The sequence below is a fragment of the Anastrepha obliqua genome, chromosome 3 (assembly GCF_027943255.1).
Source record: "Anastrepha obliqua isolate idAnaObli1 chromosome 3, idAnaObli1_1.0, whole genome shotgun sequence".
Taxonomy (NCBI): Eukaryota; Metazoa; Arthropoda; class Insecta; order Diptera; family Tephritidae; genus Anastrepha; species Anastrepha obliqua.
Window position 1 is genome coordinate 39496933 of NC_072894.1, and position 25858 is coordinate 39522790.

Consider the following 25858-nt stretch of genomic DNA (forward strand, 5'->3'; position numbering starts at 1 on the left):
CATCTCTCAAGCGAAGACGTATGCTATACGTCTATGTCCGGAGATAAACATAGACAGAAATTTCCGGAATGAGCCATTCTGAACGACAGTCAGACAGCACTTATGGGCCTATCGTCCTGAGAGATCAAGTCCCCCCTGGTAATTGAGTGTATCGAGAAACTTAATCTACTCTTAATGCACAATTGCGTCCGGCTAATTTGGGTCCCGGGACACATGGGTATAACTGGGAACGAAATAGAAGGTATAAACTCGCATTTAATAGGACCCGAGTCTTTCTTGCCATGGGACAAAACACCAACAAGGAGAAGCTTAGGAGTGAAGGGCTAGGGCTAAGGGAGGTTTGCACCAAACTATGGGGCTACGACAGGCGAAATCCTTTCTGGGAAGGCACAAGCAAAAGAGGTTTAAAAAACTCATAACTTAGCCCAAGAATAAACTGAAAATGCTAGCGGGCATTCTCGCAGGCCACTGCAGACTGCGTGATCCCCTGCAAATGATCAGGATTTGGGCTACGGACTCTTGTCGTTTCTGCGACCAATCTCAGGAGATTTCAATGCACAAGGTTGCGACATCCTGAGTTTAATAAGGGAACTGGGTCTGGATGAGGTATTGTGTAGTAGAGTAGAGGGCACAAAGGCCATGAGATCAAAGTGCAAACCTCATAAAGTATCTACATATCTATCTATCTATCTATCTATATATTATCAAGGAATAAAGAAATTAAAATTTTATGAACATTGCCTTGTTTTTCTTCACGCGTGCATTTGTGCACAAGGATTTTATAATTTCATCCATACACCGGTTGTCTATAACAGCCTCTTGTTGAGGCTAGCGGCAGGCTAATCACCTACCCTGTCAGTAATAAAATAGATTGTCGAAGCCCTATGCTCCCGAGAGGAGTGAACAAGGAAACAAAAACATATATATATAATAACACCATAAAAAAAATAAATGATATATAGGACAACGAGTATACAGTGCAACTTCTCCTAATGGACACCTCTATTAGGCGTACATCTCACTTGGGCGGACATTTTTTGTTATACCAAGTTTTAAGTATAAATTTTAACTAAATAAATGTCTGTTCTCAACTTCATTCTTTTTCGCCTCCTTACATTCAAAATATAATATAATATTTACCCCTTCTTCGTCAGTGTTCGATGACTCATTTTGCATATTCGCTATAGATTTCATATGCATTCATGAAATGATTGAAGTGAAATGGTTGAAGTGCCGGTCTGGCACTCCACAAGTAGCACTAAACGCCGTTTTGATATTGAATTAAAGTCACTCCGAAAATAATAGCCAAACTCAAAAACTAAGTTATACAATTATTTCTAGAACTATCACTTCAAATATCACTAAAACACAATATTGCAGACAGCAACCAAATATAAAAATTATATCCAAAATTCCTTGATTTTCTATAGTTATAACGAAGGTTTTCTTATTTTCCTAGAATTATAACGTAAGTTTATCTATAAGTAAGAATTGAAATGGTGCTGCCAATACGTCTAATATACATCAAAAAGACACCCCGTAGTAGAAATAAGTATGTAACAGGTGGCGCTAAAGTAATCCTCTTATCAGAAAATGCTATAAATTTTGCGATTGGCCCCTAATGTCAGTTCTGTTTTGACATTTGTGTAGTAAACACGTGCGAAATACACGTTAATAATCAATGTTACGCTTCACTGCTCCAGAACGCGCAATATTGCTGACTATTTATTTGACCAATAATCGGTCCGTGACTTTGGCACAACGTGAATTTCGTCGCAGATACCCTCGCCGTCCAACGCCTTCTGGTGAAACACTGCGACGTTTAGCCGCTCGCCTCGAAGATACTAGCACAACACGAGATGCTGCCAGGCGTGGCAGACCCCGAAGTAGCCGTTCTGCAGAGAATATTGCTGCTGTAGCCGAGGATGTCATGGAAGCGCCGTTGACATCGACCAGACGACGTGCCACGCAAATGGGTATCAGTCGACGGTCTTTACAGCGAATTTTGGTACAAGATTTGAAGATGTTTCCGTACAAAGTCCAGACGGTGCATCAGTTGTTAGCTGCTGACCGCCAATCGCGTCTAACGTACGCTCAAGCCATCCTTAATCACTACCAAGAGGAAGATGATTTTTCATCAAAAATGATCATGAGTGATGAGGCCCATTTTCATCTTAGCGGGTACGTAAATAAGCAAAATTTACGCTTCTGGGGCACTGAAAATCCGCGTGTAACCCACGAAGAGCCATTACACCCGCTCAAAGTCACTGTATGGTGGGCTCGCTGGAGGAGTCATCGGACCTTTTTTCTTCGAAGACATCGCGGGCCAAACGGTTACTGTGAATGGTGAGCGCTACAGAGCAATGAACAACGAGTTCTTTTTGTCGCAACTTGATGAATTGGGATTGGAAAACATGTGGTTCCAACAGGACGATGCAACGGCACACACTGCACGTGCCACAACCGATATGCTGAAGGATGCATTTCCCGGGCGTCTAATCTCCCGTTTTGGCGATTTGCACTGGCCAGCAAGATCGCCGGATTTGACCGCTGTAGACTTCTTTTTGTGGGGCTTTTTTGAAGTCGCGGGTTTATGTCAACAAGCCTCAGACTCTTGCAGCTCTTAAAGACAATATCCGTCAAGAATGTGAGGACCTATCGGCGGAAGGTTTGGCCAAAGTGATGGAAAATGCCATAAAAAGGGCTCAAATGGCAATCAACGGTGGCGGCGGCCATTTACATGGCATCATATTCTCGACTTGATGTAAAAAAAATTAAAATACCAAATAAAAATAATCCACAAGAAGAATCAAAGTTTTTCATTTTTTTTTAAATTACAGCCAAAAAACATCGCAAGGTTACTTTTGCGCCACCTTGTATAACAGGTCCGTATATTCAAATTCATATATTCAATTTTTAATAGCGTTAATGTATTCCACGCCAGCCGCCGTAGCCGACTGAGTTGGTGCTTGACTACCTTTCGGAATTCAGAAAGAACGTAGGTTCGAATCTCGGTGAAAGACCAAAATAAAGGAAACGTTTTTTTCTAATAGCGGTGTTTTTCAGATTCAAGTTGTTCTCTTGTTTCCAAATTTGTTTAACAATAATAAATATATTTTTGAAAATAATATTTCCTTTCTCTGATATCATCTCGTATGTATACTATGAATCATAATTTTCACTCCAAATTTCGTGTAAAGTGACAGACAGATAGATAAACATAGCTAAAATTATTCTTCTTCTATCCATTATTTTATTTATATTTTATGCTTTCGCAATAGTAATAAATAAAATGATAGATTTTTTGTATGCTGCCTAGAAGTATGCTAAGTTTTATTCTTTGTTAAAAATAAGCATATGTATGTACATAAAAGGCGTTGTGCAAATAAAAATATGGTATGTAATACTTCTATATTGCACGCGCCGTATGTTCACAACCCATCCAGCATTTAGAAGAGCGTTTGCTCGTCTATCTCAAAGCACAGGCTTGTTTTGCTCGCCTTTCTTGCTTTGTTTTGTTTTTCTTTGAAATCTTAGATGACCAAATGGTTGCTTTGAGCGCTGTCAGAATAACAGGAAAAAATGAAGCGACGAGTGAATTTCAATTTCACTCAAAGGCCAACAAAGCGCTGACAATTTATACGCTGTCCAAAGTTCTTTTTCTCGCTATCGTTATTATTGATCGATTTCGCCCATTTTCAATACTAAACTACTTTGGGCAAAAATTAGTTGAGTAAAAGATTGGTAATAATACCAAAGACTCTTCGGAATTAATCATTTCGTTTTGATTTCATTCACAAATTTTACAAACAGATGAGACGAGTTTAAAGTATAAGCGTTTTGAGCAGATCGAATGCAAAAGCTAATGTTGCATATATGTACATACTTGTAGTACGTGTGATGCTCCGTTAACACAAATAATACTTTGAACCTCAGATAAAAAGTGAACGAGTTCATTTGACAAGAGATTCACACGAGCCGCTTAGCAACAGATAAGCTAATACAAACATACATATGTGCATACGTAAATATGTTTATAAACAGCCTATGTTCACCACCCGTCAACCCGTTACCCGCTGTCCATTGCAATTCTATTCACCACGTACTAAACATTCTCGCAGACGTTTGAGAAATTTTGAAAAAATCACATACATATGTACATATCTCTTCTATATGCACCCATTTGCGTACATTTTCATTACTAGGCATCTCGACACTAAATTTTTAAATACTTTCAATGGTTAATTTCAGTGAAATTGCCAACTGAGACGGAAAATTGAATAAATTTGACATTTAATGTCATTAAATATTTTAAGTCACATATTACGAACTTCTGTGAAGTAATGGTCCGTCATTTTGCATGTTTATTTTGTGATGCTTACATCGCCAGTATCTTTGATAATTTCAGTTTTCCAGACTGTGCATTTCCCTACTTTGCAAAATCTCGCCGTACTTCTTTCCTTTTCATTGTACAAATCAAACAATGCTTTCAAACAAACAAGAGCGCAGGCACAACTCGCTGGCTTACTTGACGAAATTTTTCAAAATGACAATAACAAAACATGGCATGCCCACATGACACTTAAAATATCGCCATTACTTTCAATTAAATTTAACAGTTGCTATAAAATGAACAATTGAGTGTCGAGATGTTAAAGAAAGACTCACCGTATCGTGACGCTATCGATCTCTTTAGCAATCCACAATTGAATGACTGTCTGCCAGCGCGTAAATACATACAGAAACATACGAGTACTATATACAGGCAGATAAGTACGTGTGTATATGTATGGTATGCACATTGATGCGTCAGCTGTAGCTTTTTACCACCTCTGTTTTCTTCACGTATTTCACAAACGCACTTTTAATGCAATTTCAAAACTGTTTTCTGCTTTTTTTTTGATTTGGGCACAATTGCGCATTTTTCGTAAAATTTGCCCACTTGGCATGGCTTTAAGGAAACAAATACCCTAGGAAAATAGAACTCTTGAACTTGATTTTGTGGTCTAGATATAAATATATACATATTGATGACTGCATATATAAAGGGTGTTTTTTTTAGAGGTTAGGTTTTCAAGTTGGCACTACTTTTTTCGTAGATGGTCTTTTTGACAGCTGTCACTTGATATATGCTCAGTTTGGTTTGCCATTTCATAATGAATAGACTTACACCTGAACAACGTTTGCAAATCGTGCAAATTTATTACGAAAATAATGGTTCGGTTCGCGCGACGCATCACAAGAAAATTTTGTTCAGCGATGAAGCTCACTTTTGGTTGAATGGGTATGTCAATAAGCAAAATTGTCGCATTTGGAGTGAACATAATCCACAAGCCATTGCTGAGACGCCGTTACATCCTCAAAAAGTCACTGTTTGGTGTGCTCTATGGGCAGAGGGAATCATTGGTCCAGATTTCTTTAAAAATGAAGCCGGCCATAATGTTACAGTCAATGGAGAGCGCTATAGAGCCATGATAAATGACTTTTTCGTGCCTGAATTGGACGATGTTGATGTGGACGACCTTTGGTTCCAACAAGACGACGCTACATGCCATACAGCCAACGCAACAATCGATTTATTGAAGGAAACTTTTGGTGAGCGCATTATCTCGCGCCGTGGACCTGTGGCGTGGCCTCCAAGATCGTGCGATATAACACCACTGGACTATTTCTTGTGGGGCTATGTGAAGTCGCTTGTCTACGCAGATAAGCCCGAGACGATTGACGGTTTGGAAGAGAATATTCGGCGCGTTATTGCTGACATACGGCCCCAATTGCTGCAAAAAGTGGTCGAAAATTGGGCCTCTCGGCTGGAATTTATTCGAGCCAGCCGCGGCGGCCACTTGCCCGAAATCATTTTTAAAACATAATGGCAAACCCTTATCTTTATAATAAAGCTAAATTCTTGGCCATAACAATAAATTATAGACGTTTTATTTCATCTTGAAAACCTAACCTCTAAAAAAAACACCCTTTACATACAGCGTAGTTGACAACTGCATAGGCAGTATAATGAGCACATTCGATTATTTGGTGAGGAGCGTGTGCTCTTACTCTCGGGTACCAGGTGGTCTGCCGTGATGTAAACATGGGTTGAAAAGTCCCAAGCCAAATAAAGAAAACACTTTCTTTTTGTTGTTCAAAATTAGCTTTATTCATCAACGTAATTTCCATCAAGAATTTCGCAATTATTCCAGCGCCCCTCTATCATTTCAATACCACTTTCGCAGAACGATTTATCTCAGTTTCAGTGATAACCAGTTTCAGTGATCAAACACCAAGTAAAAACCAGAGATGCATGCAGGGCTGGCTTAAACGTTGGCACATGTGTGTTGCTTCAGACGGGTCATATTTTGAAGGAGATAAAATAAATTTGCCTGAAATTTAACTCTGTTTTGTTTTATTTAAACATTCCCGGTACTCTCAGATCATAGGGTACATAATTGGCGCTTCTAACCTTTTTGAAGGACGAACTCCTCCTCCTATTTGTGGTGTGCGTTCTGATGTTGTTCCACAAATGGAAGGACCTACAGTTTGAAGTCGCTCCAAATGGCAGATATTTTTTGGGGAGCTTTTTCATGGAAGAAATACACTCGGAGGTTTGCCATTGACTGCCGAGAGGCGACCGCTATTAGAAAAATAACTTTTGGTATTTCACGGAGATTCGAATTCGGAATGGTAGTCACGCACCAACCCATTCGGTTACGGCAGCCGAAGTATTTTGGTAAAATAAATTTTTGGTAAAACAAAATCGAAATATTATCTTGGAAATAAAGTAGTAAAAGTAAAAAAAATAGAAAAATCATAAATATTAGTGAATTATTAGTTAGTTGCATTATAGTTGGTGGCCGCCGTAGCCGAATGGGTTGGTGCATGATCACCATTCGGAATTCACTGAGAGGTCGTTGGTTCGAATCTCGGTGAAAGCAAAATTAATAAAAACATTTTTCTAATAGCGGTCACCCCTCGGCAGGCAATGGCAAACCTCCGAGTGTATTTCTGCCATGAAAAAGCTCCTCATAAAAATATCTGCCGTTCGGATCGGCTTGAAACTGTAGGTCCCTCCATTTGTGGAACAACACCAAGACGCACACCACAAATAGGAGGAGGAGCTCGGCCAAACACCTAACAGAAGTGTACGCGCCAATTATTTATTTTTTATTTTTTTTTAGTTGCATTATATGGTTTTTGTAGTAGTATGAACTATATTTCTGTATAAAATTAAAAAAATAAATAGTTAAAAATTATCGATATGTGGTGTACACTTTCCTTTGAGGCTGTCAGTATATACCTTTATATATTTAGCTTAGTTTAGTTAAAGGAGAATTTTTATATTTTTTAATTCCATGTTTTTCTTTTAGACCAATAATGGCCATGTAGTCTAGACGTCGACCTCTAATTGGTGGACATTTTTTTGTCTGTTTTGAATTATGAAATGATGAAATAATTGATTTTAATGACAATGATATATGTAAATAGTGTTAGTCTAGGACATGGTGTGCACTTTCTTTTGACGTTGACTGTATAGGTAAGCAAAGAATAAAAGCGACCTGCGCACTGGGGTAAATTTCACCCCACCACTTTTTTAAATCTGCATATATTCGGTGCGCACCAACTACTGAGGACTTCCTGCATGAATCAAAGAGTAAAATCGGCGTTGCTAAAATACAGCTAACGCTATATTTCCAGATGTTAGAAATAAACAAACTACAACCCATCAAATCATTTGTGGGGTGACTCACGACCGGTGTGTCTTCCGAAGGTTAACTAGTCGAAACAGTGGTGAAAATTTTATATTCTAAGCATAAAGTAACCGAACTTAAAAATAAACTGGTTGAAAAAAAATTCCCATTTCCCTAACATTTTTATTTGTCTTCAAATTAAAAAACAAAATCCTACACCTCTTGAAGGTACTCTTTAGACGAAGTTTCAATATAAAGTACAGTTCACAAATTTTCATATTTTTTATTCCATGCAACATATATTAATGTACTACACGCACTACATATGTATATCAATGTACGTAGGTTTGTTCAACTCGCTTGCCCACTATCAGTCGCAAATAAGGTTATTATGCTTACCATTTCCATGGATTGACTTCAAAGTGCAGTTGTTTCGAAACAAGTAAACAAAACCAGCGCAAATTTCTTAAAACCGGATAGAATTGCTTTTATGCGCCTATGAATGCACAAGTTTTTTTTTGTTTTTTGTTTTGTTAGTTAGCAAAGATTTTAGTTTAAAAAAATGTTACACAAGATAATTGCACGAAAGTTAATCTGCAACACATTTGTAAACTTAGAATCGTTTTTTCGTTAAAAAATAGTCTTACTCTCAAAAAGGATTAAATAAGTGCACTAGTAGTGATATATTCTTTAGAAAAACTTTTTTCATTGAAGGTGCACATGTCAAAATATTCACTTTTAAAATATAGAAGCAAAATAGCAACGGATTTATAACGAAATAAAATCGTAGCAAAGCAATGTGCTAGACTTTATTAGATCACTACGCGCACTGAATTGAAAACGTACTAAATTCGAATGAAAACATTGCAATCTCATTTATACATACATACTCGTCCATCGACAGTAAACTCATGCGAACTACACGAGATTCGTAAATACAGCGGCGCGCTCTTCGGCATTCTGTGATAAGGATAATACATTGTAAATGTACAGCAAAGAAAAAAAGAGACGATACTACACGAGCCAATTCAATTTGATTATGTCGAGGTTGTGTTACATAGACCGAGCGAAAAATGATAGTCTAAGCACATTGATGACGGCACTTCACGACGTAACGGCAGAAAAATTTCCTTTTCTGCACATGCCGCCTTAAGGGGTTAGGAGTAGTCCGAGGCACGAAAAAATGATAATTTTCAATAATTTTTTTTTTGCCTTATTTTATAAAAATAAAAACATAGCATTAATACATCATGTTTCGACTTGACTTTAGCAAAATTACAAAAAAAAAAAAATAATAATTGTAAAAGTTATGGCTGTTTGTGTGGATCCCGTTTCTCCAGAAGTCCCTTGCGGGGATCATCAATAGTCTTTGGAGAATTATTTAAAATCACTCGGACAGGAGAAAGCTTTTTTTCAAAATTAACAGAAAAACCGATAATTAATTGTTTAACAAAAATCGCAATTTAAAAAAAAAATCCTTCGATCAGGCACGAGTTTTTTATGTTTTTCAAAAGCAGTATACATTTTATTGAAATCTACTAAACGGGTTTTAAGTTACAGAATCACCAGTTCAAAAAACATAGGTTTTGAGAAAAACGTATTTAAAGTTTTGCTATCGATTTATGTAGAGTAATTCGAATTATTTAGTTACTTAAACTCGGTCATCTATTCCTAGGCCATGTAATGGTTCTTCAGCCGTCATAGCAGCTTCCAAAATTCTAACATTCTAACTTCTCGCGTGTTATCGTTATTGCGCTTATCTGCCACTTTTATCTGCTACTGCTGCTAGCTACTTGCTCTCCAACGCTCCGGAGCGCCCGAGCGCCCTTTAATAATTGTTGAATAACTCGAAAAGTATTTGTCGGATTCACTTCAAATTTTCACACAATATTTTAAAGATATTATACTTTAAGAAAATGCAAAAACAAATCATTTTTTTTTTTGTTTTGAAAATTTTGACTAACCCTAACTTTTTAAAGCCATCTTCTGAAATATTTTCAAAGCGACAGCTACAAAACAAACGTTAGGGAAACACATACTTTCGTTGCTGCTCTTTGAAAATATTTGACTTCTATAAAATTAAAATAAACTCTTCCGAGTGGTACATTTTTGGTGTAAAAATGAAAACAAATCAATTTATTTGTTTTAAATCATCGATTGTTATTACATTTCAAAAAGCATAAATATTTGATTGCGTTATTTTTTTTATTACATAAAGTATAAGTTTTAAAATTTTACAGACATTTTACATTTCATATTTTAGTGGCAGCACAAGATCTGCTCATTCGTCGTGGCTAAATTTTAAATAGTTTTAATTAGACGTCGTCGACAATTTAAGCCCTGCAATTGAGGTGCTGTGCTGCCGTCTAAATAATTGCGTTTATAAGAAAGTGTGCATTTTAATGTTGAACAAATAAAACATGGGCTGAAAAGTCCCGGGCCTAACAAATAAAACACGTTTTGTTCAAAATTAGTTTTATTTATCAACATAATTTAATCAAGAACAACGCAAGCATTCCAACGCCGCTCTAACGCTTCAATATTAATTTTGTAGAACGATTTATCTTTTGCCTCAAATATACCTCAGTTTCAACGATAACCCCTTCATTCAAACGCAATTTCTTACCGGCGAGCATTTTTTAGGTCTGCGAACAGCCAGTAGCAGCTGGGAGCGAAATCTGGCAAATACGATGGATGTGGAGCAATTCGAAGTTCAATTCATGTAGTTTTGGCATTGTTCTGAGTGACTTGTGACACAGTGCATTGTCTTGAGCAAACGCGGCACACACTTTGAACAGAACTTTCCCACAGTCAAATGCTTTTGCAATATAAAACCAACACTTTTTTTTTTTGCTTTGAATCGAAAGCAACTTCATTTATATTTTGATATGTTCATATTGTTTTACATATAAGTACACACATACATTCAATATATAATTTGGGGAAAGAATGAACTTTTCTTGTTCTTTTCTCATATGAGATATGCAATATTTTTGCAGGGCATACGGCAACATCTCCTAAGTGAAGTGACCGTTTCCGGCAAACATAACAAAAAGGGTAATAGGTCATTGCAGATGTCATTTAGATTAGCATGTAATAGTTGAGTTTTACATATGTGAGTATATATTTGTTAGAGCAAAGAGAGTTTCCAGATGTTCGATGCTCTCTAAAAATGAAGGTTCTAAGGTGTCAAATATTGAAGCTTAGCAAAATTTAAAAGTGGAAGCAAGATGCTATTATTAAGATTTTTTAGAACGCTAATCTATTATTTAAAATATTTTTATTAGTTATTATAGTTTACACACAATAAAACAATTTCTTTGTTGTTACGCAGATAATTTTCAGGGCTTTACTTGCGTTTGAAGGCTGTTGATATGTGACCGTTATCAGTATGAGCTCACACATGGCTCACAGATTAAGATTAAAATGTGAATTTACAGCGTGCGTCTGTTACCTTTATATTTTCTAATGTATTTATGGGTAATACATGATAATATTTTTTCTTGTTGTACGCAAGTGCCCAGACGGTCAAGTAGATATATTTATTATTTTTTAAAAACGCCCATTAGGAATTTTTAAAGTTGCTTTAGGGCGGCGATGTTACAATAAATGCAGTTAATCTATACTAATATTATAAAGAGGAAAACTTTGTTTGTTTGTTTGTAATGAATAGGCTCAAAAACTACTGGACCGATTTTAAAAATTCTTTCACCATTCGAAAGCTACATCATCCACGAGTAACATGGATCATATTTTATTTTGGAAATAGAGCTCGAGATATAGGTCAAAAGGTGGACCCGGGTAACCTTCGGATGTGTATGTACAATATGGGTATCAAATGGAAGGTGTTGGTGAATGCTTTAGTCCAGAGTATCTTTCATGCCGCTCCGTGACTAGGGTCTCGAGATAGAGACCAAAACGTGGACCCTAGAATGTGTTTGTACAATATGGATATCAAATTGAAGCTGTTGGTGAATGCTTTAGTAAAGAGTATTTTTCATGCCGCTCCGTGACTGGGGTCTCGAGATATAGGTCAAAACGTGGACCCGGGTAACCTTTGGTTGTGTACGTGCAATATGGGTATAAAATGAAAGCTGTTCATAAGTGCTTTAATACGGGGTAATTTTCATACCTATTGATGACTAGGGTCTGGAAATATATGCCAAAACGTGGACCCGCTGTGTCTTTGCACCGAATTAAACCAAACTTACATACATTGTTAAGGAGGTATGAAGATGGTTTCCGTATAGTTTGGATACCTATTGGTAGATAGGGTCTCGGGATATAGGTCAAAACGTGGACCCGGGTAACCTTCGGACGTGTATGTACAATATGGGTATCAAATGGAAGGTGTTGGTGAATGCTTTAGTTCAGAGTATTTCCATCCGCTCCGTGACTAGGGTCTCGAGATAGAGACCAAAACCTGGACCCTAGAATGTGTTTGTACAATATGGATATCAAATGAAAGCTGTTGATAAGTGCTTTAATACGGGGTAATTTTCATACCTATTGATGACTTCTTCTTCTTAATTGGCGCGATAACCGCTTACGCGATTTTGGCCGAGTTTAACAAAGCGCGCCAGTCGTTTCTTTCTCGTGCTAACCGGCGCCAATTGGACACACCAAGTGCAGCCAAGTCCTTCTCCACCTGATCTTTCCAACGCAGAGGAGGCCTTCCTCTTCCTCTACTACCACCAGCTGGTACCGCATCGAATACTTTCAAAGCCGGAGCGTTTGTATCCATTCGGACGACATGACCCAGCCAACGTAGCCGCTGGATCTTTATTCGCTGCACTATGTCTATGTCGTCGTAAAGCTCATACAGCTCATCGTTCCATCGTCTGCGATATTCGCCGTTGCCAACGTGCAAAGGTCCAAAAATCTTACGCAGAATCTTTCTCTCGAACACTCCAAGCGTCGCTTCATCGGATGTTGACATCGTCCAAGCTTCTGCGCCATACGTCAGGACGGGCATGATGAGAGTCTTGTAGAGTGTTAGTTTTGTTCGTCGAGAGAGGACTTTACTGCTCAATTGCCTACTTAGTCCAAAGTAGCACTTGTTGGCAAGAGAGATTCTACGTTGGATTTCAAGGCTGACATTGTTATCGGTGTTAATGCTGGTTCCTAAATAAACGAAGTCCTTTACAACCTCGAATTTATAACTGTCTACAGTGACGTGGGTGCCGATACGCGAGTGCGCCGACTGTTTGTTTGAAGACAGGAGGTACTTCGTTTTGTCCTCGTTCACCACCAAACCCATTCGCTTTGCCTCTTTATCCAGCTTGGAGAAGGCAGAACTAACAGCGCGGTTGTTAAGGCCGATGATATCGATATCATCGGCATACGCCAACAATTGTACGCTCTTATAAAATATTGATGACTAGGGTCTCGAAATATATGCCAAAACGTGGACCCGCCGTGTCTTTGAACCGAATTAAACCAAACTTACACACATTGTTAAGTAGGTATTGAAGATGATTTCTGTATAGTTTGAATACCTATTGGTAGATAGGGTCTCGAGATATAGGTCAAAACGTGGACCCGGGTAACCTTCGGACGTGTATGTACAATATGGGTATCAAATGGAAGCTGTTGGTGAATGCTTTAGTACAGAGTATTTTTCAGGCCGCTCCGTGACTAGGGTCTCGAAATATATGCCAAAACGTGGACCCGCCGTGTCTTTGCACCGAATTAAACCAAACTTACGCACATTGTTAAGTAAGTATTGAAAATGCGTTTCGTAAAGTTTGGTAGTAATTCGGAGTAGTGGCAACGCGTACAGCGTTCTTTTGAGCCAGCCATAATGTCGCTTACTTTTTTAACGCTTGGGGCGGAACTGAACTGTCAAATTGACAGTGTGAGTTACAATGTGTCAATATTTCTTTCTGATTTGGATGCCATAAGGAAAAAACGTAAGTGCAACATGTAAAAATTGTTTGTGAATGGAGTGGATTTTGGAACAGTGAATAATTTCTTACGAAATTTGAGAATTTAATGTGAAATCCGAAAGAAATTATGTGTTCGTGGAAAAAAAATTTTTTTTCGTTTTTTTTTTTTGAAAAATATAAATGGATAATGGTTAAAAAAGCTCCAATGCTTAATAAAACATATAAATTGAAACGAAAAATTCATGGACGATCAGGAAAAAAGACGATTGTTTATTCATATGCGTTGATTTGAAACAACAATCTTCTTTTTTCCTGATTTTCAATTTATATTTCATATTTACTCAAAAACAAATAGAAAAACAAAAAATATTGTTTATGCCAAAGCGCTTGAATAAAGAATAAAGAAATAAATAATATGAAAATCATATATTTTCTGTTCTAAACCATATCTATTCTATTTTAGTGTGCCCAGCGAAGGTGGCCGGGTGTGCTAGTAAACTATAAACACAATATCCTTTGCTGCGACGCTCAAAGTGTTAGAAAGCGGATAGGAACATTTAAGGGCGCTTATGAAATATGAACTAACTCGGAATATGCACTAACTAACGAAAAACCCAAAACAGTTCTTGAAATTGAGATTCAGCTAGACTCTGTTGTCTGTAGTTAAAGAGAGAAATCATCAATAGAAACTTCCAAGAGAATTTACTTCGCTGAGTTATTCGGATTGCCGTTAGCATACGCTTTATCGAATTTGTCCAAATTCACTTAGGTTCTTCAAATGCTCAATATAAGCTTATCACTTGAAAACAAATCATCTGGTATTCAAGCTTTATTGGAGTGTTTATAGAAAATCAAGTATTTTATTTATTTTAATTAAGTATAGTACATAATTATTTTTTTGTTTATTTTATTTGTTTTCAAACATAATCAAAGGTTATTTTACAATGTTTGAAATTGTGGATACTTTTATTATAATAATTAAGTACTAATACAGTGCAAGTACACATAAAGATAATGTATATGGAGTTAGCACAGGGACCCAGTAGAGTATAAGATATACAGAATGTTGAAATTATATAGCAGAGAAAAGAAAATGAAAAAAAGAAAGATATACACACACGGATAAAATTATTCACACAACAACTAATTTTTCATTCAATAAGCTGTATCTTGAGAACAAAAATTAATATAATTAAGAATGGTATTCTAAGAAAAATCCACATATTTATTGTATTATCTAAAACTAACATAGACTTAGCAAAACTTTACTCCATAAAAAAAATATTAATGAAAATCATACGATTACTCATATTTTTAAGGGACAAAATTATTCACACAAAGTGTAAATTTTAAATTATAACTGATTTCATTTTGCGAACAAACCAACCTATGCTTTCGAATAAGTCCCGTTAAGAATAGATCATTCGAAACTCAACTTATTTGATCATTTCCAGTCTTGCTTTCGCGTTCATAATCAAATGGAAACAAACAGACGCAACCGAAGCTGAAAGAAAAATAATTTTGCATGCGAGGTGTGTTCAAAAAGTATCGCGAATTTTAAATTTTCGCAGGTAACTTATATCGAATTTCGATAATTTTGTGGCGATATGTTGGTACTCATGTCTCTCACTCATGCCGACGAGTTCGGCTATTTTGAATGGTCAGTTAATTGTTGACAGCTGCTTTGCTTGCACGTTTTTCGGTTCGTCTTCGATTTTTACCTATTCAAAAAGATGGATCAAAGAAGCTGTATCAAATTTTGTGTGAAAAAGAAATTAAGTGCGCGGATGCATTCCGAATGTTGACTGTGTCATACGGAGACCAAAGCAAAGTTTATCGGTGGTACAAAATGTTCTCAAAAAGCCGAGAAGATGTGAACGACGATAAGCGTGCCGGACGCCCGAGTACTTCAACAAGAGACGAAAAAATTGATGAAGTGAAGAAAATGGTATTGGCCAATCGTCGAATTACCGTTAGAGAAGTTGCTAAGGACCTAGACATATCGATTGGCTCGTGCCATTCGATTTTTTCCAATGATTTGGGAATGAGACGGGTCGTGCAAAACTCGTACCAAAACTGCTCAATTTCAACCAAAAGCAGCATCGCATGAACATTGCTAATGAGATGTTGGACTCTGTCCGCGACGACCCAAATTTGCTCCAGAGGGTCATAACTGGTGACGAATCGTGGGTTTATGACTGTGACGTGGAAACCAAAGCTCAATCATCTCAATGGAAGCTGCCGCATGAACCAACATCGAAAAAAGCGCGCCAAGTTCGGTCGAATGTAAAAGTTTTGCTTACCGTTCTCTTCGATTGCAGGGGCGTTGTGCATCATAAGTTCTTGCCACAGAGTAAAACGATCAATAAGGAATATTACCTGCAAATTATGCGCAATTTGCGCAAAGCAATCCGCCAGAACGCCCGGATTTGTGGAAGAACAAAAATTGGCTCTTGCATCACGATAGCGCCCCTGCTCACGCATCGTTGCTTGTGCGCGACTCTTTGGCCAAAAACAGCCACCGTATTCCCCAGATCTGGCCCCCTGTGACTTTTTCTTGTTCCCGAAACTGGAGAAGCTCATGAAAGGACGACGCTACGCTACGAGATAAAGACGGCATCGAAGGAGGAGCTGAACAATTTTTTTTACAAATATAAAATACAATATTTTTATTACAAATATAAAAACGAGGGTAACCAGGAGTGTGACTGTATACTTGATTAATTGAAGTGAAGTGTAGAAGAAAATATGGAAGAATGTGCCAGATTATAGTGAAATTACTGAAGGCATTTTAAAGGCAAATAATTACAAAACGGTTTAAGAACCACTATATATATTCCTTCTACTCAAATATGAACGAGACGTTATCAATAAAACGGTCCGCGTTGAGCTTGACTTGTTTACAGTAGCACAGAAAACAAACTATGTGACATATCACGCTGAAATTTGCCATGTAAGCTTATAACAGTCCTACCAAAAAACAAAAAATTTATTTTTGCCATATGTCATTCGCGGACCGTTTTATTGATAACGTCTCGTTCATATTTGAGCAGAAGGTATATTGTCGCCTGCACTTTTATTTGTTGTTAGCCTTCTCCTATTTGTGATGCTTCTGATATTTTTCGACAAATAGAGCAGTTTTATGCCAACTCCGAATGGCAGATGGTTTTCATGACCTGCTTTTACATGGGAGAAATACTCTCGGAGGTCCGCTGTGGTCTGCCAAGTAGCGACCGCTATTAAAAAAAACTTTTTCTATCATTAAGATTTCGAACCCGTGCACTTCTGAATGGCAGTCACGCACCCACCATTCGGCTAGGGTAGCCGCAATAAATCATTATAGAGGGTCTTTCAAAAGACATGCCCAGATTTTGCTGTAAAATAAAATATGTAAAAATTTAGTTTTTTTCAGGTCCCACATTTTTATTCAAAATACAGCTCTTAACAATTATATGTGGCAAATGGCATCATTTAAATGTCCATCACCAAATGTCCATGTCTACAGGTAAAATCTGCCAAACATTCGATTCATGAATGCCTAATTGTTGAGAATGTTGTGATATCGATGTTTTTGTGCTACAACGGCAAATATTCTCAACAGAACGTCCAGTTTTTGATCTGTCAGACCTTTTCTATCCACCACAGAACGAGTTTCTAAAATTTTCCCACTAACCTTTGAATTGTCGACTCATTCGGACGATTATTTTCACCAAAAAAGTTACGACTTCTGCGATATGTTGTTCTTAAACATCGGCCATTTTCATAATAAGTTTCAATAATTTTACCGCTTTGTTCTATCGCGTAAAATTGTACATCTGTCTACTTGATAAATGTCAAAGATGTCATAAAAAAAGATGCCATTTAGGAATCATTCACGACTGATATCTACTGCAATCTTTACTTTGCCTAAAATAGCTCATGCGCATTACGCTAAAGAGAACCTTCGTACCCGAAGGTTACCGAACATTTTACAAAATCATATAATAAATACAGACACTCTTCTTCTTCGCATTTTTTGACAAGTTCTAGGAGTGGGATTGTGCTTGTGAGTGCTTAGTGCTTCTGTTTGAGCGTATTGGTGGGGTTGTTACGTCAAATTAGGGTTTTATGAAGCAATTTCAGGGCATTAGGGCATTAGGGCATAGTTAAATAATTTTTTTGCCTTTAAATATTCGGTTGTCGTGTTGTACCATTTTTATTTTTTAATTTTTGTTACGATACTGGAACGCAGGTATTTGGGTGCACATTTGGACGGACATTTTTTAAATATTTATTAAAATCTCTTTAAATTATAGTGAAATATAGTCACACATTTTATTCCACATGGCCGATTATTAATCGCACTAAAACTTTCGAATTCGTTCTGCGATAACGCTGCGTTGAAAGCACTAAAGTGATCGGTGACAGGAAACTCCGGAACTAGAATGTTTTCACAAGTTAATTACAAAACTTACTACTTTTAACATGGCGTTCGTCGTTACTGGGTAAAAAATACCACAGAGGTAATAAAACCACTTTTAAGTTTTTTTCCTACCAAATATCGTGACTTGCCGCTTCAAGTACCTTTCTGCAAAGAAACAAAAGACGCGCTCCCTACGTAAAATAAATATTTAATTAATTATACTCCTATCTAGTATGTGGTAATTTTTACCTGGTTGCGAACGTTTGTGTTTGTATTTGCCTAGCGAAAAACCCCGGGTTAAAAACTCTACTGGTTCTTACGGCGCTTCTTCCCTTGCTACTTGTGTTATTTAATAATTTCGCTTTCTTCTTACTATTATTAGAGCTGCTTCTCTTACTACTTGGGTTAACAGTCAGCAAAATTCGTTCACGTTCGCAAATGTTAACTTGAGCACTGCTCGAAGTACTACTGCCGGCGCTAATCAAATCTGTAGTCATATTTTTATCGCCTCACCTTTACATTAGCACAAAGAAACTACAAAATAATAACTTTGACTAAGAGAGTTTACAGTAAAAAATATTTTTATTAATATATATTCCTTACTTATAATAAAGTTTTTTCTTGAGAAATGTCTAAATTAAAACACGTTTTTGGAAACTTGTTTTAATAATATACGAAACGAACCATGACACAGAGGAAGGAGCGTTTTGGTATCAGATGATCTCAGCTGTGGGCATTTTTTGACCACCAGCTGAGAGTGTTTTTGCTTATAGATCTGCACAATGAATACAACATACAGACGATGACGCCTTCCGAAACCCACTACTTTATTTTTCCCGATTTTGACAATCGATGACGTCAGCGTTGCAGATAAACAAACAAAAGAAAAGAAATTACTTGTTTTTCATTCAATATTCATTGAATGGCTTGGTAATATAGTGATTTTAAGATTTGCTGTTTTTTAATTAAACAAACTAACGAAAACGAAGTGCCGCGTGTAAAATTATAAAATCACGAATTATAACAATACCTTTTGCCGATGACGCCATGGCAAAAAAAAGGGTTTGTATGTATATGTATAGTTTCTTATGTTTGACAGTTGCCATTGCTTGTTTGTTAGTATGCAGCGCTGACGTCACAGGTAATTCTATCAATCTTGGCATGATCCATTTGAAATCTGTCTGCAGATACAACATCAAAAGTATAACTTAATTAAATTTTAGGTTCGGCAATTTGCCACTTTGTGAGGCACAAAGAAAAATTGATAGAAAAAAGTCGATGGGGTACCAATCGATGAATGTGGACCCCAGTATAATTAAACTGAAAGAGCGAAATGATTTTTGTCACCTTTAATTAATAAAAACAACTTTAGAATGTTGCATTTATCTATCACTAAATATACGAAAGTAAATACACTTATCGGTCAAACTTTACTTTTTCTTTACTCATGGCAATAAATAATATTTTAACGGTATTAACCAGAAAAATTTGGTAAGTATTGCCAATGACTTAAATATATTCTTAATCCAAATGTATCCAATGTCTGACTGTCAAATGCAAAATTAACCAAATGGTGCCTGCTCTTGTCACTTTTTTCATTTGCATAAGGGACACCCTAATGTGTATACAATCAACATATTGTTTTGTCGATATTGGCAATATACCTAAAAGTATGTATGGAATTATGTACATATGTGTGTATGCGTACATGCTGCATAATCAGACAACTTTCTACTGCTAACGCCAACGTCTTTATGAAATTAGGTAATATTTCCATGAAGATGAACTTTGGCTGGCAAACTAACAAACGTCAACATCTTACAATCAGCCGATGAAAACCGTAAATTTAGCAAAAATATATGTATGTTCATACGTATGCATGCATGCACACATACACAGGTACACACTTAAAGTAAATATTACTTTCTTATGCGTAACTCACATGAATTTCTTGAAGATTTTGTAAAGCGCCACCGCATAATGGACAATCGCCGATATCAGGAACATACTGTAACGACATTCGTAGCCTCTTAATAATATCAATTGATTTAATTTCCTTTGCCCTTGCACTTGCACTCAATTAGCCTTGTTGTATTCTTACACACTTAATTGTTTTGCAAATCAATTTTAGTTGGTTTTAGTAATAAATGCGGTGATCCGCATAAGGAATATGCATTTGCACTTATAGATCCATCACAATGCACCCGTTGCGTCCGTTGCGGCAACGAATTTGACTGTCCTTTTGAATAGAAACCGCCAAGTATTGTTTAAAGAACAACTTTGTATCACACAAATTTTTACGGTGATGCGTTTTATTATATCAAATAATATTAAAAAAATAAATGGAGTCTAAATTAACCGAGTCAATTCAAATGTGTCCTTGTTTGTTCGACAAGAGCTCGAAATGTATAGAAATAGGCCAGGTTTAACCAAATCTAGAAGCGAGTTAAAATCAAAAATTTGTTCTGAAAAGTCTCCGTCTGTCCCGATCTCAAACTTTTGGGGGCACCCACCATCTATGACTCCCAAAAATTCTATTTAAACTCTCTTCCGGTTCAATTGGCATTAAAATTAGTATTATTACTGAAATATCTCCCATTTTTAATAACGCTTCTTTTATTAACGGCGGCCGCTGTAGACGAATGAGTTGGTGCTTGACTATCATTCAGAAAACGTAGGTTCGAATCTCCGTGAAACAAGAAAATTAAGAAAAACGTTTTTTCTAATAGCGTTCGCTTCTCGGCAGACAATGGCAAACCTTCGAGTGTATTTCCGTCATGAAAAAGCTCCTCATGAAATATATCTGCCGTTCGAAATTGGCTTATACTTTATGGGTGCCTGCATTTGTGTAACAACATCAACACGCACACCACAAATAGGAGGAGGAGCTCGGCCAAACACCCAAAAAGGGTGTACGCGCCAATTATATATATATTATTAATTTTATAATATATTTCACAATCAACAAAAAATCTTTATACATAACGAAATATAATACATATTTGTGTTCACGACCAGAACATCTATTTTTTGTTTATGTGCGGCAATAATTTGACTGTGGCTGCGTTTTACACGTCTTGTCAGTCATATACGTTGCCGCAACGGAGCCATTGTGACTGGCCTATTATACACTTGTCACTCACTCACTCACTGATTCACCTCAAATCACTCTTATTCTTTCTCAAAAAAATGTATACTATGCATCGAATGGAATCGCATTTACTGAACGAATAAACATTTTTTTAAAATCTATATCACTTTTATAATGCCCGACGTGATGATTTGTGTCCCTTCCGATATTTATCAATTGTTTTGCAGTACTGCACTTAATGTCATTTCCGCCCCAAAGTCGAACAAGTACCACCAACACCGATGGCATCAACTAGCCGCCAGCACTAGCCACGCCAGAGACTTCCAAGAGCATACTGCTTTCCCCAACTGAACATCTACACATTCCTCATTGTTAATTTTAACGAGCATTGTTGGTGGTTTCTATTAAAGCATCGGCTCTCACGGGTTCAGTGTCTTTGGTGTGTTTAGACATACATACATTCATTCATACATACATACATTGACTTGAGCTCCAGTGAATAAAAGAGAGTAGTAATTCACATGCAAAACGTGCTTGTAGTTTGAATTTTTGTTTGCAAATGTGGCTTCTACATTATGTGTTGTTCCCTCTTATTAGCGTCTTTAGAGAGCATCGGGTATAAACAAATACAAATAAATAAAGAAAAAATATTTTTGTGTCAATAAATATCGCATTGTTATTAGGCAGAGTATGGATAAGTATTGGACTTGGCGAATAAACATTCTAGATTTTTCGTTTACACAGTTGGATATGCAAGGGAAATTCAATAAAATCAAACAAAATGGTGTGACTTTCGTTCAGAAAACACTTAGAGGAGCTCAAATAGCTTGTAAAACCATTTGGCCCTTAAACTCGTCTTATCTCATATGACCTTAAATACACTCAATTTCTTTTGAGCTAATATTGGGCCAAGACTGAACGACGAGCGTAGAAATAGGAACAAGATCTCAATAATTGTAAAAATCAAAATATCCTTTCAAGGAATATTATTTGGATTTGCGTGAAGCTACTCACGAAAAATCCTATTGGTACCTCTGTACTTCGATAACGCATTGCTTTTCACAGAATTCTTCTGACTATTCAATAAAATAAAAAAATAATTCTAGAAACACAGTTAACGTCCTTAGAAGAAGTTTAATAAGAACCACTGATTAAATTTTTTATAAGATAAGAACTGACGAAAATTCGTACGGCACTATACGAAATTACTAAAGGGCTTTCCAATAACAGGTGTTATTTTGAATAGCCCGCTATTTCGGTAGATGTAACTTTTGAAGATGTAATTTTTTGATAATTGACAAGTAGAAACTCCGCCATTAATAAAAATGGAACGATACACGCTTAAATAACGCATTGAAATTATTAAAATTCACTAAATGGTGAAAATTTGGCAGAGACGGTTCGTGAAACTCGATCATTTTTGGGTCATCGTGAAGCACCTTGTCGGACCGCAATACAGAAATTGGTGAAATATTCGAGCTGTTGGGACAAGTTAGTAATGTGAAGAATAAAACCCGTACACGACACTCAAGAACAGCCGAAAATCGAGAATATTGCTGTTGTAGCCGAAAAAACCCAGGTTTGTCCATTCCTCGTCGTTCTTTGGAATTAGGCATTCCACATTCATTACACCGTATTTTGCATAAAGATTTGGGTCTTAAGGCTTATAAAGTCCAGTTAACACAAGAACTCAAGCCGGCCGATCATCAACAACGTCGTGTCTTTGCTGATTGGGACGTTGAAATGCATGAAAATGATCCGGATTTTCATCGAAACTTTACTTTAGTGATGAGGCCCATTTCCACCTCGGTGGTTTCGTCAACAAGCAAAATTGTCGGATCTAGAGCTCAGAAATCCAAGAGTTATTGTTGAAAAGCCTCTCTTTCCTCAAAGTGTGACTGTTTGGTGCCATTTATGGTTCGGTGGAGTCATTGGATCTTATTTTCAACAAGACGGCGCTACGTGCCACACAAGCAACGAAACCATTGATCTCTTACGGTAATAACACCTCTTATTGGAAAGCCCTTATATATATATATATAATATATATATAAATATAATACAACAACAAGTTTGCATTTACAAACTCCTTATAAAAAAATATCTGCCGTTCGGAGTCGGCTTGAAACTGTAGGTCCCTCCATCTGTGGAACAACATCAAGACGCACGCCGCAAATAGGAGGAGGAGCTCGACCAAACACCCAAAAAGAGTGTACGCGTCAATATATATATATATATATATATAATTATATTTATATACATATATTATATTATATTTATATATATTAGATTTATATACAGGGTGAACTATATGAAGTGTTACCTATTCAAAACACCATAACTTTTTTGTGTGAAATTAGTTTTTATTGACTTCAATGTCAAAATTGTTCAAAAATGATTACAATTTTAACATATACAGTGAAATTCCCCATTACGGACAGTCCTTATAACCGGACAGCTCCAATAACCGGATAAATTTTGGGCACACAGGTTTTTCATTCATTTTTTCATACAAATATCATCCTAATAAACGGACACTCTAATAACCGGACGCGGACAAAGTATTTCAAAACATTTTCATAAAAAAATTTCTCATAAACGGACAAAATTCAAAAATATCACAAGCAAGCTTTGTTGTTCATTATAAAAATGAAATATGTAGGTGATTCCCCTTTTAACATGAATGCACACATTCAAGTCCTGTGTTTTAAATTAAGAGTAGTTTTCCATTCAGTTTGTTAAGTCAGTTGCATGCGAATGGAGTCAGTTGCATCAAAGTTCGTAATAATATGGCGCCGAAAAAGAAGGTACTTTCTATTAAAAAAAAAATGGAAATTATTAATGTTTTCGAAAAAGATAAATTAACAGTACGTGGAATTGCAAAAAGGTAAAGTATAGTGAGCCTACGTTTCTTTTGCTTTGAAAGGTTCAATATTGGCAAAACACTAGCTGCTGAAATCAAAAAAAAAAGGAAAAAATCCTTCTAAATGGGAGTCTGGAGTTAATGTTCATCAAAAGCGAAGCTTTCTTAAAGAAGGCGGCTCTGAAATAGACAAGATGTGTTTTAATTGGTTCGCTAAGGCTAGAAGTCAAAACATTCCGATTTCTGGTCCCATTTTGAAAGCAAAGGCAATGGAAATTGCAGGCAAACTGGGTGTACCTAATTTTAATGCTTCAGATGGATGGTTAAACAAACGGCGAATAAGGAATAATGTTGCTTTCAAATGCGTATCTGGTGAAGCTGCAGATGTAAACCAGGATGGTGTCGAACAGTTTAGGACAAAACTGCCATCTCAGTTGACCGGTTACAAGCCTCAAGACATTTACAACGCAGACGAAAGTGGGCTTTTTTTCGTGCCTTACCTGACAAAATCCTCGCTCTTAAATCCGAAAAATGCGTGGGCGGTACACTATCAAAGGAAAGACTCACAATTTTGTTCTGTGCTAACATGGCTGGAGATAAGGAGCTGCTTTTGGTTATAGGTAAAGCAGACCGTTTTCGATCTTTTAAGCATGTTCCAATCGCAAAACTGCCAGTGGATTGGAAGTCTAATAAAAAAGCATGGATGACTCGAGAAGTAATGAGTGAATGGCTGCAGCAGTTCAATCGAAGAATGAAAGCCCAGAATCGAAAAATTATCTTGTTTTTAGATAACGCGGCTTCTCATCCAAAGGAATTAAACTTAACCAACATAAAAATTATTTTCTTGCCGCCAAGTATTATACAACGGCAGTTAGCCAACCCCTTGATCAAGGTATACTCCAAAATTTTAAAACTTTGTATAGAAGCTTAGTTTGTATTAGTATTGAAATGTAAAGACTTGTACAATGTACTTAATCGATATATGTACATATATGTATTTATATGTAATACTAAAGTATGCAAATATTCTTTACTTCCAAAAATTTCTTAAATAAACTACATATGTACAATACAATTTATACGTGTGGTATATATTTTGTGACTTCATCCCTTATAAGCGGACATCTCCCATAGCCGGACAAAAACACTGCGACGGTGAGCGTCCGGTTATAAGGAATTTCACTGTATTTACTTTAGCTCGATATGACCACCTTTTGCCTTGACTATAGCCTTCAAACGGTCAAAAAATGAGTTGCATGCTGCACGAATGTCGAGGTATTTTGGCCCGTTCTCGTATAATCGATTTTTTCAGCGCATCCATACTGGCATATTTTTTAGTCCTCGCCTTGCTTTCCAAAATTGACCAGATGGAATAGTCTATCGGATTTGCGTCTGGCGAATTCGAAAGCCATTGTGTTGACGAAATGAAGTGTGGAACATGATTTCTTAACCATTCTTGGTTCACACGAGCTTTATGAGACGGTGCCGAGTCCTGTTTACGTCCATGGTTTACGACCGAAATGTTTCCGTAATGCAGCTTCTAAAACATTTTCCCGATAATAAGTCGCATTCACTTTGGCACCAGGCTCGATAAAAACGATTGGAGAGCGTCCATCAGAAGTCACTGCGGCCCAAACCATTACTTGCGATGGGAAATTGCTTCGAGGGGCAATAAGTAGGCTCAGCCCGTATGAGCGTTCGGTCAAGTAAACACGATCGTTTTGAGTGTTTATGAACTGCCCTATTGGGAATTTTTTTTCATCAGAAAATACAATGTTAGGAAATTCGCTAAGTTCGTGCAAGCGCAAAAACTCCTTTTCTTTTGCTGGGGTGAAAGATCGTGTGCTTTTTGAAACTTGTAAGCCTTGACCTTGAGCTCATTTTTCAATATGCGTCGAATGTTGTCGTGCGATATTTTCAGTTCTTTGGCCA

General features: G+C 36.8%; 1 protein-coding gene across 9 annotated transcripts in view; it reads right to left on the reverse strand.

The window, feature by feature from the left end:
* The window catches only part of LOC129240818 (nocturnin), a 69466-nt gene extending 48071 nt beyond the window's left edge, over positions 1-21395 (reverse strand). The window contains exons 1-2 of one of the 9 annotated variants that reach the window (XM_054876828.1): positions 21231-21395; positions 19915-20211 (exon numbers count right to left, since the gene is read on the reverse strand). In XM_054876828.1, coding sequence (XP_054732803.1) covers positions 19915-19979 — 65 coding nt within the window. In that variant the 5' untranslated portion in view covers positions 19980-20211; positions 21231-21395. Of the gene's footprint in view, positions 1-8081; positions 8513-19914; positions 20221-21115 lie in introns of those variants that run through there. The other 8 variants (XM_054876830.1, XM_054876826.1, XM_054876829.1 and 5 more) reach the window with 8 other exon arrangements.
* Between the last annotated feature and the right edge of the window lie 4463 nt (positions 21396-25858).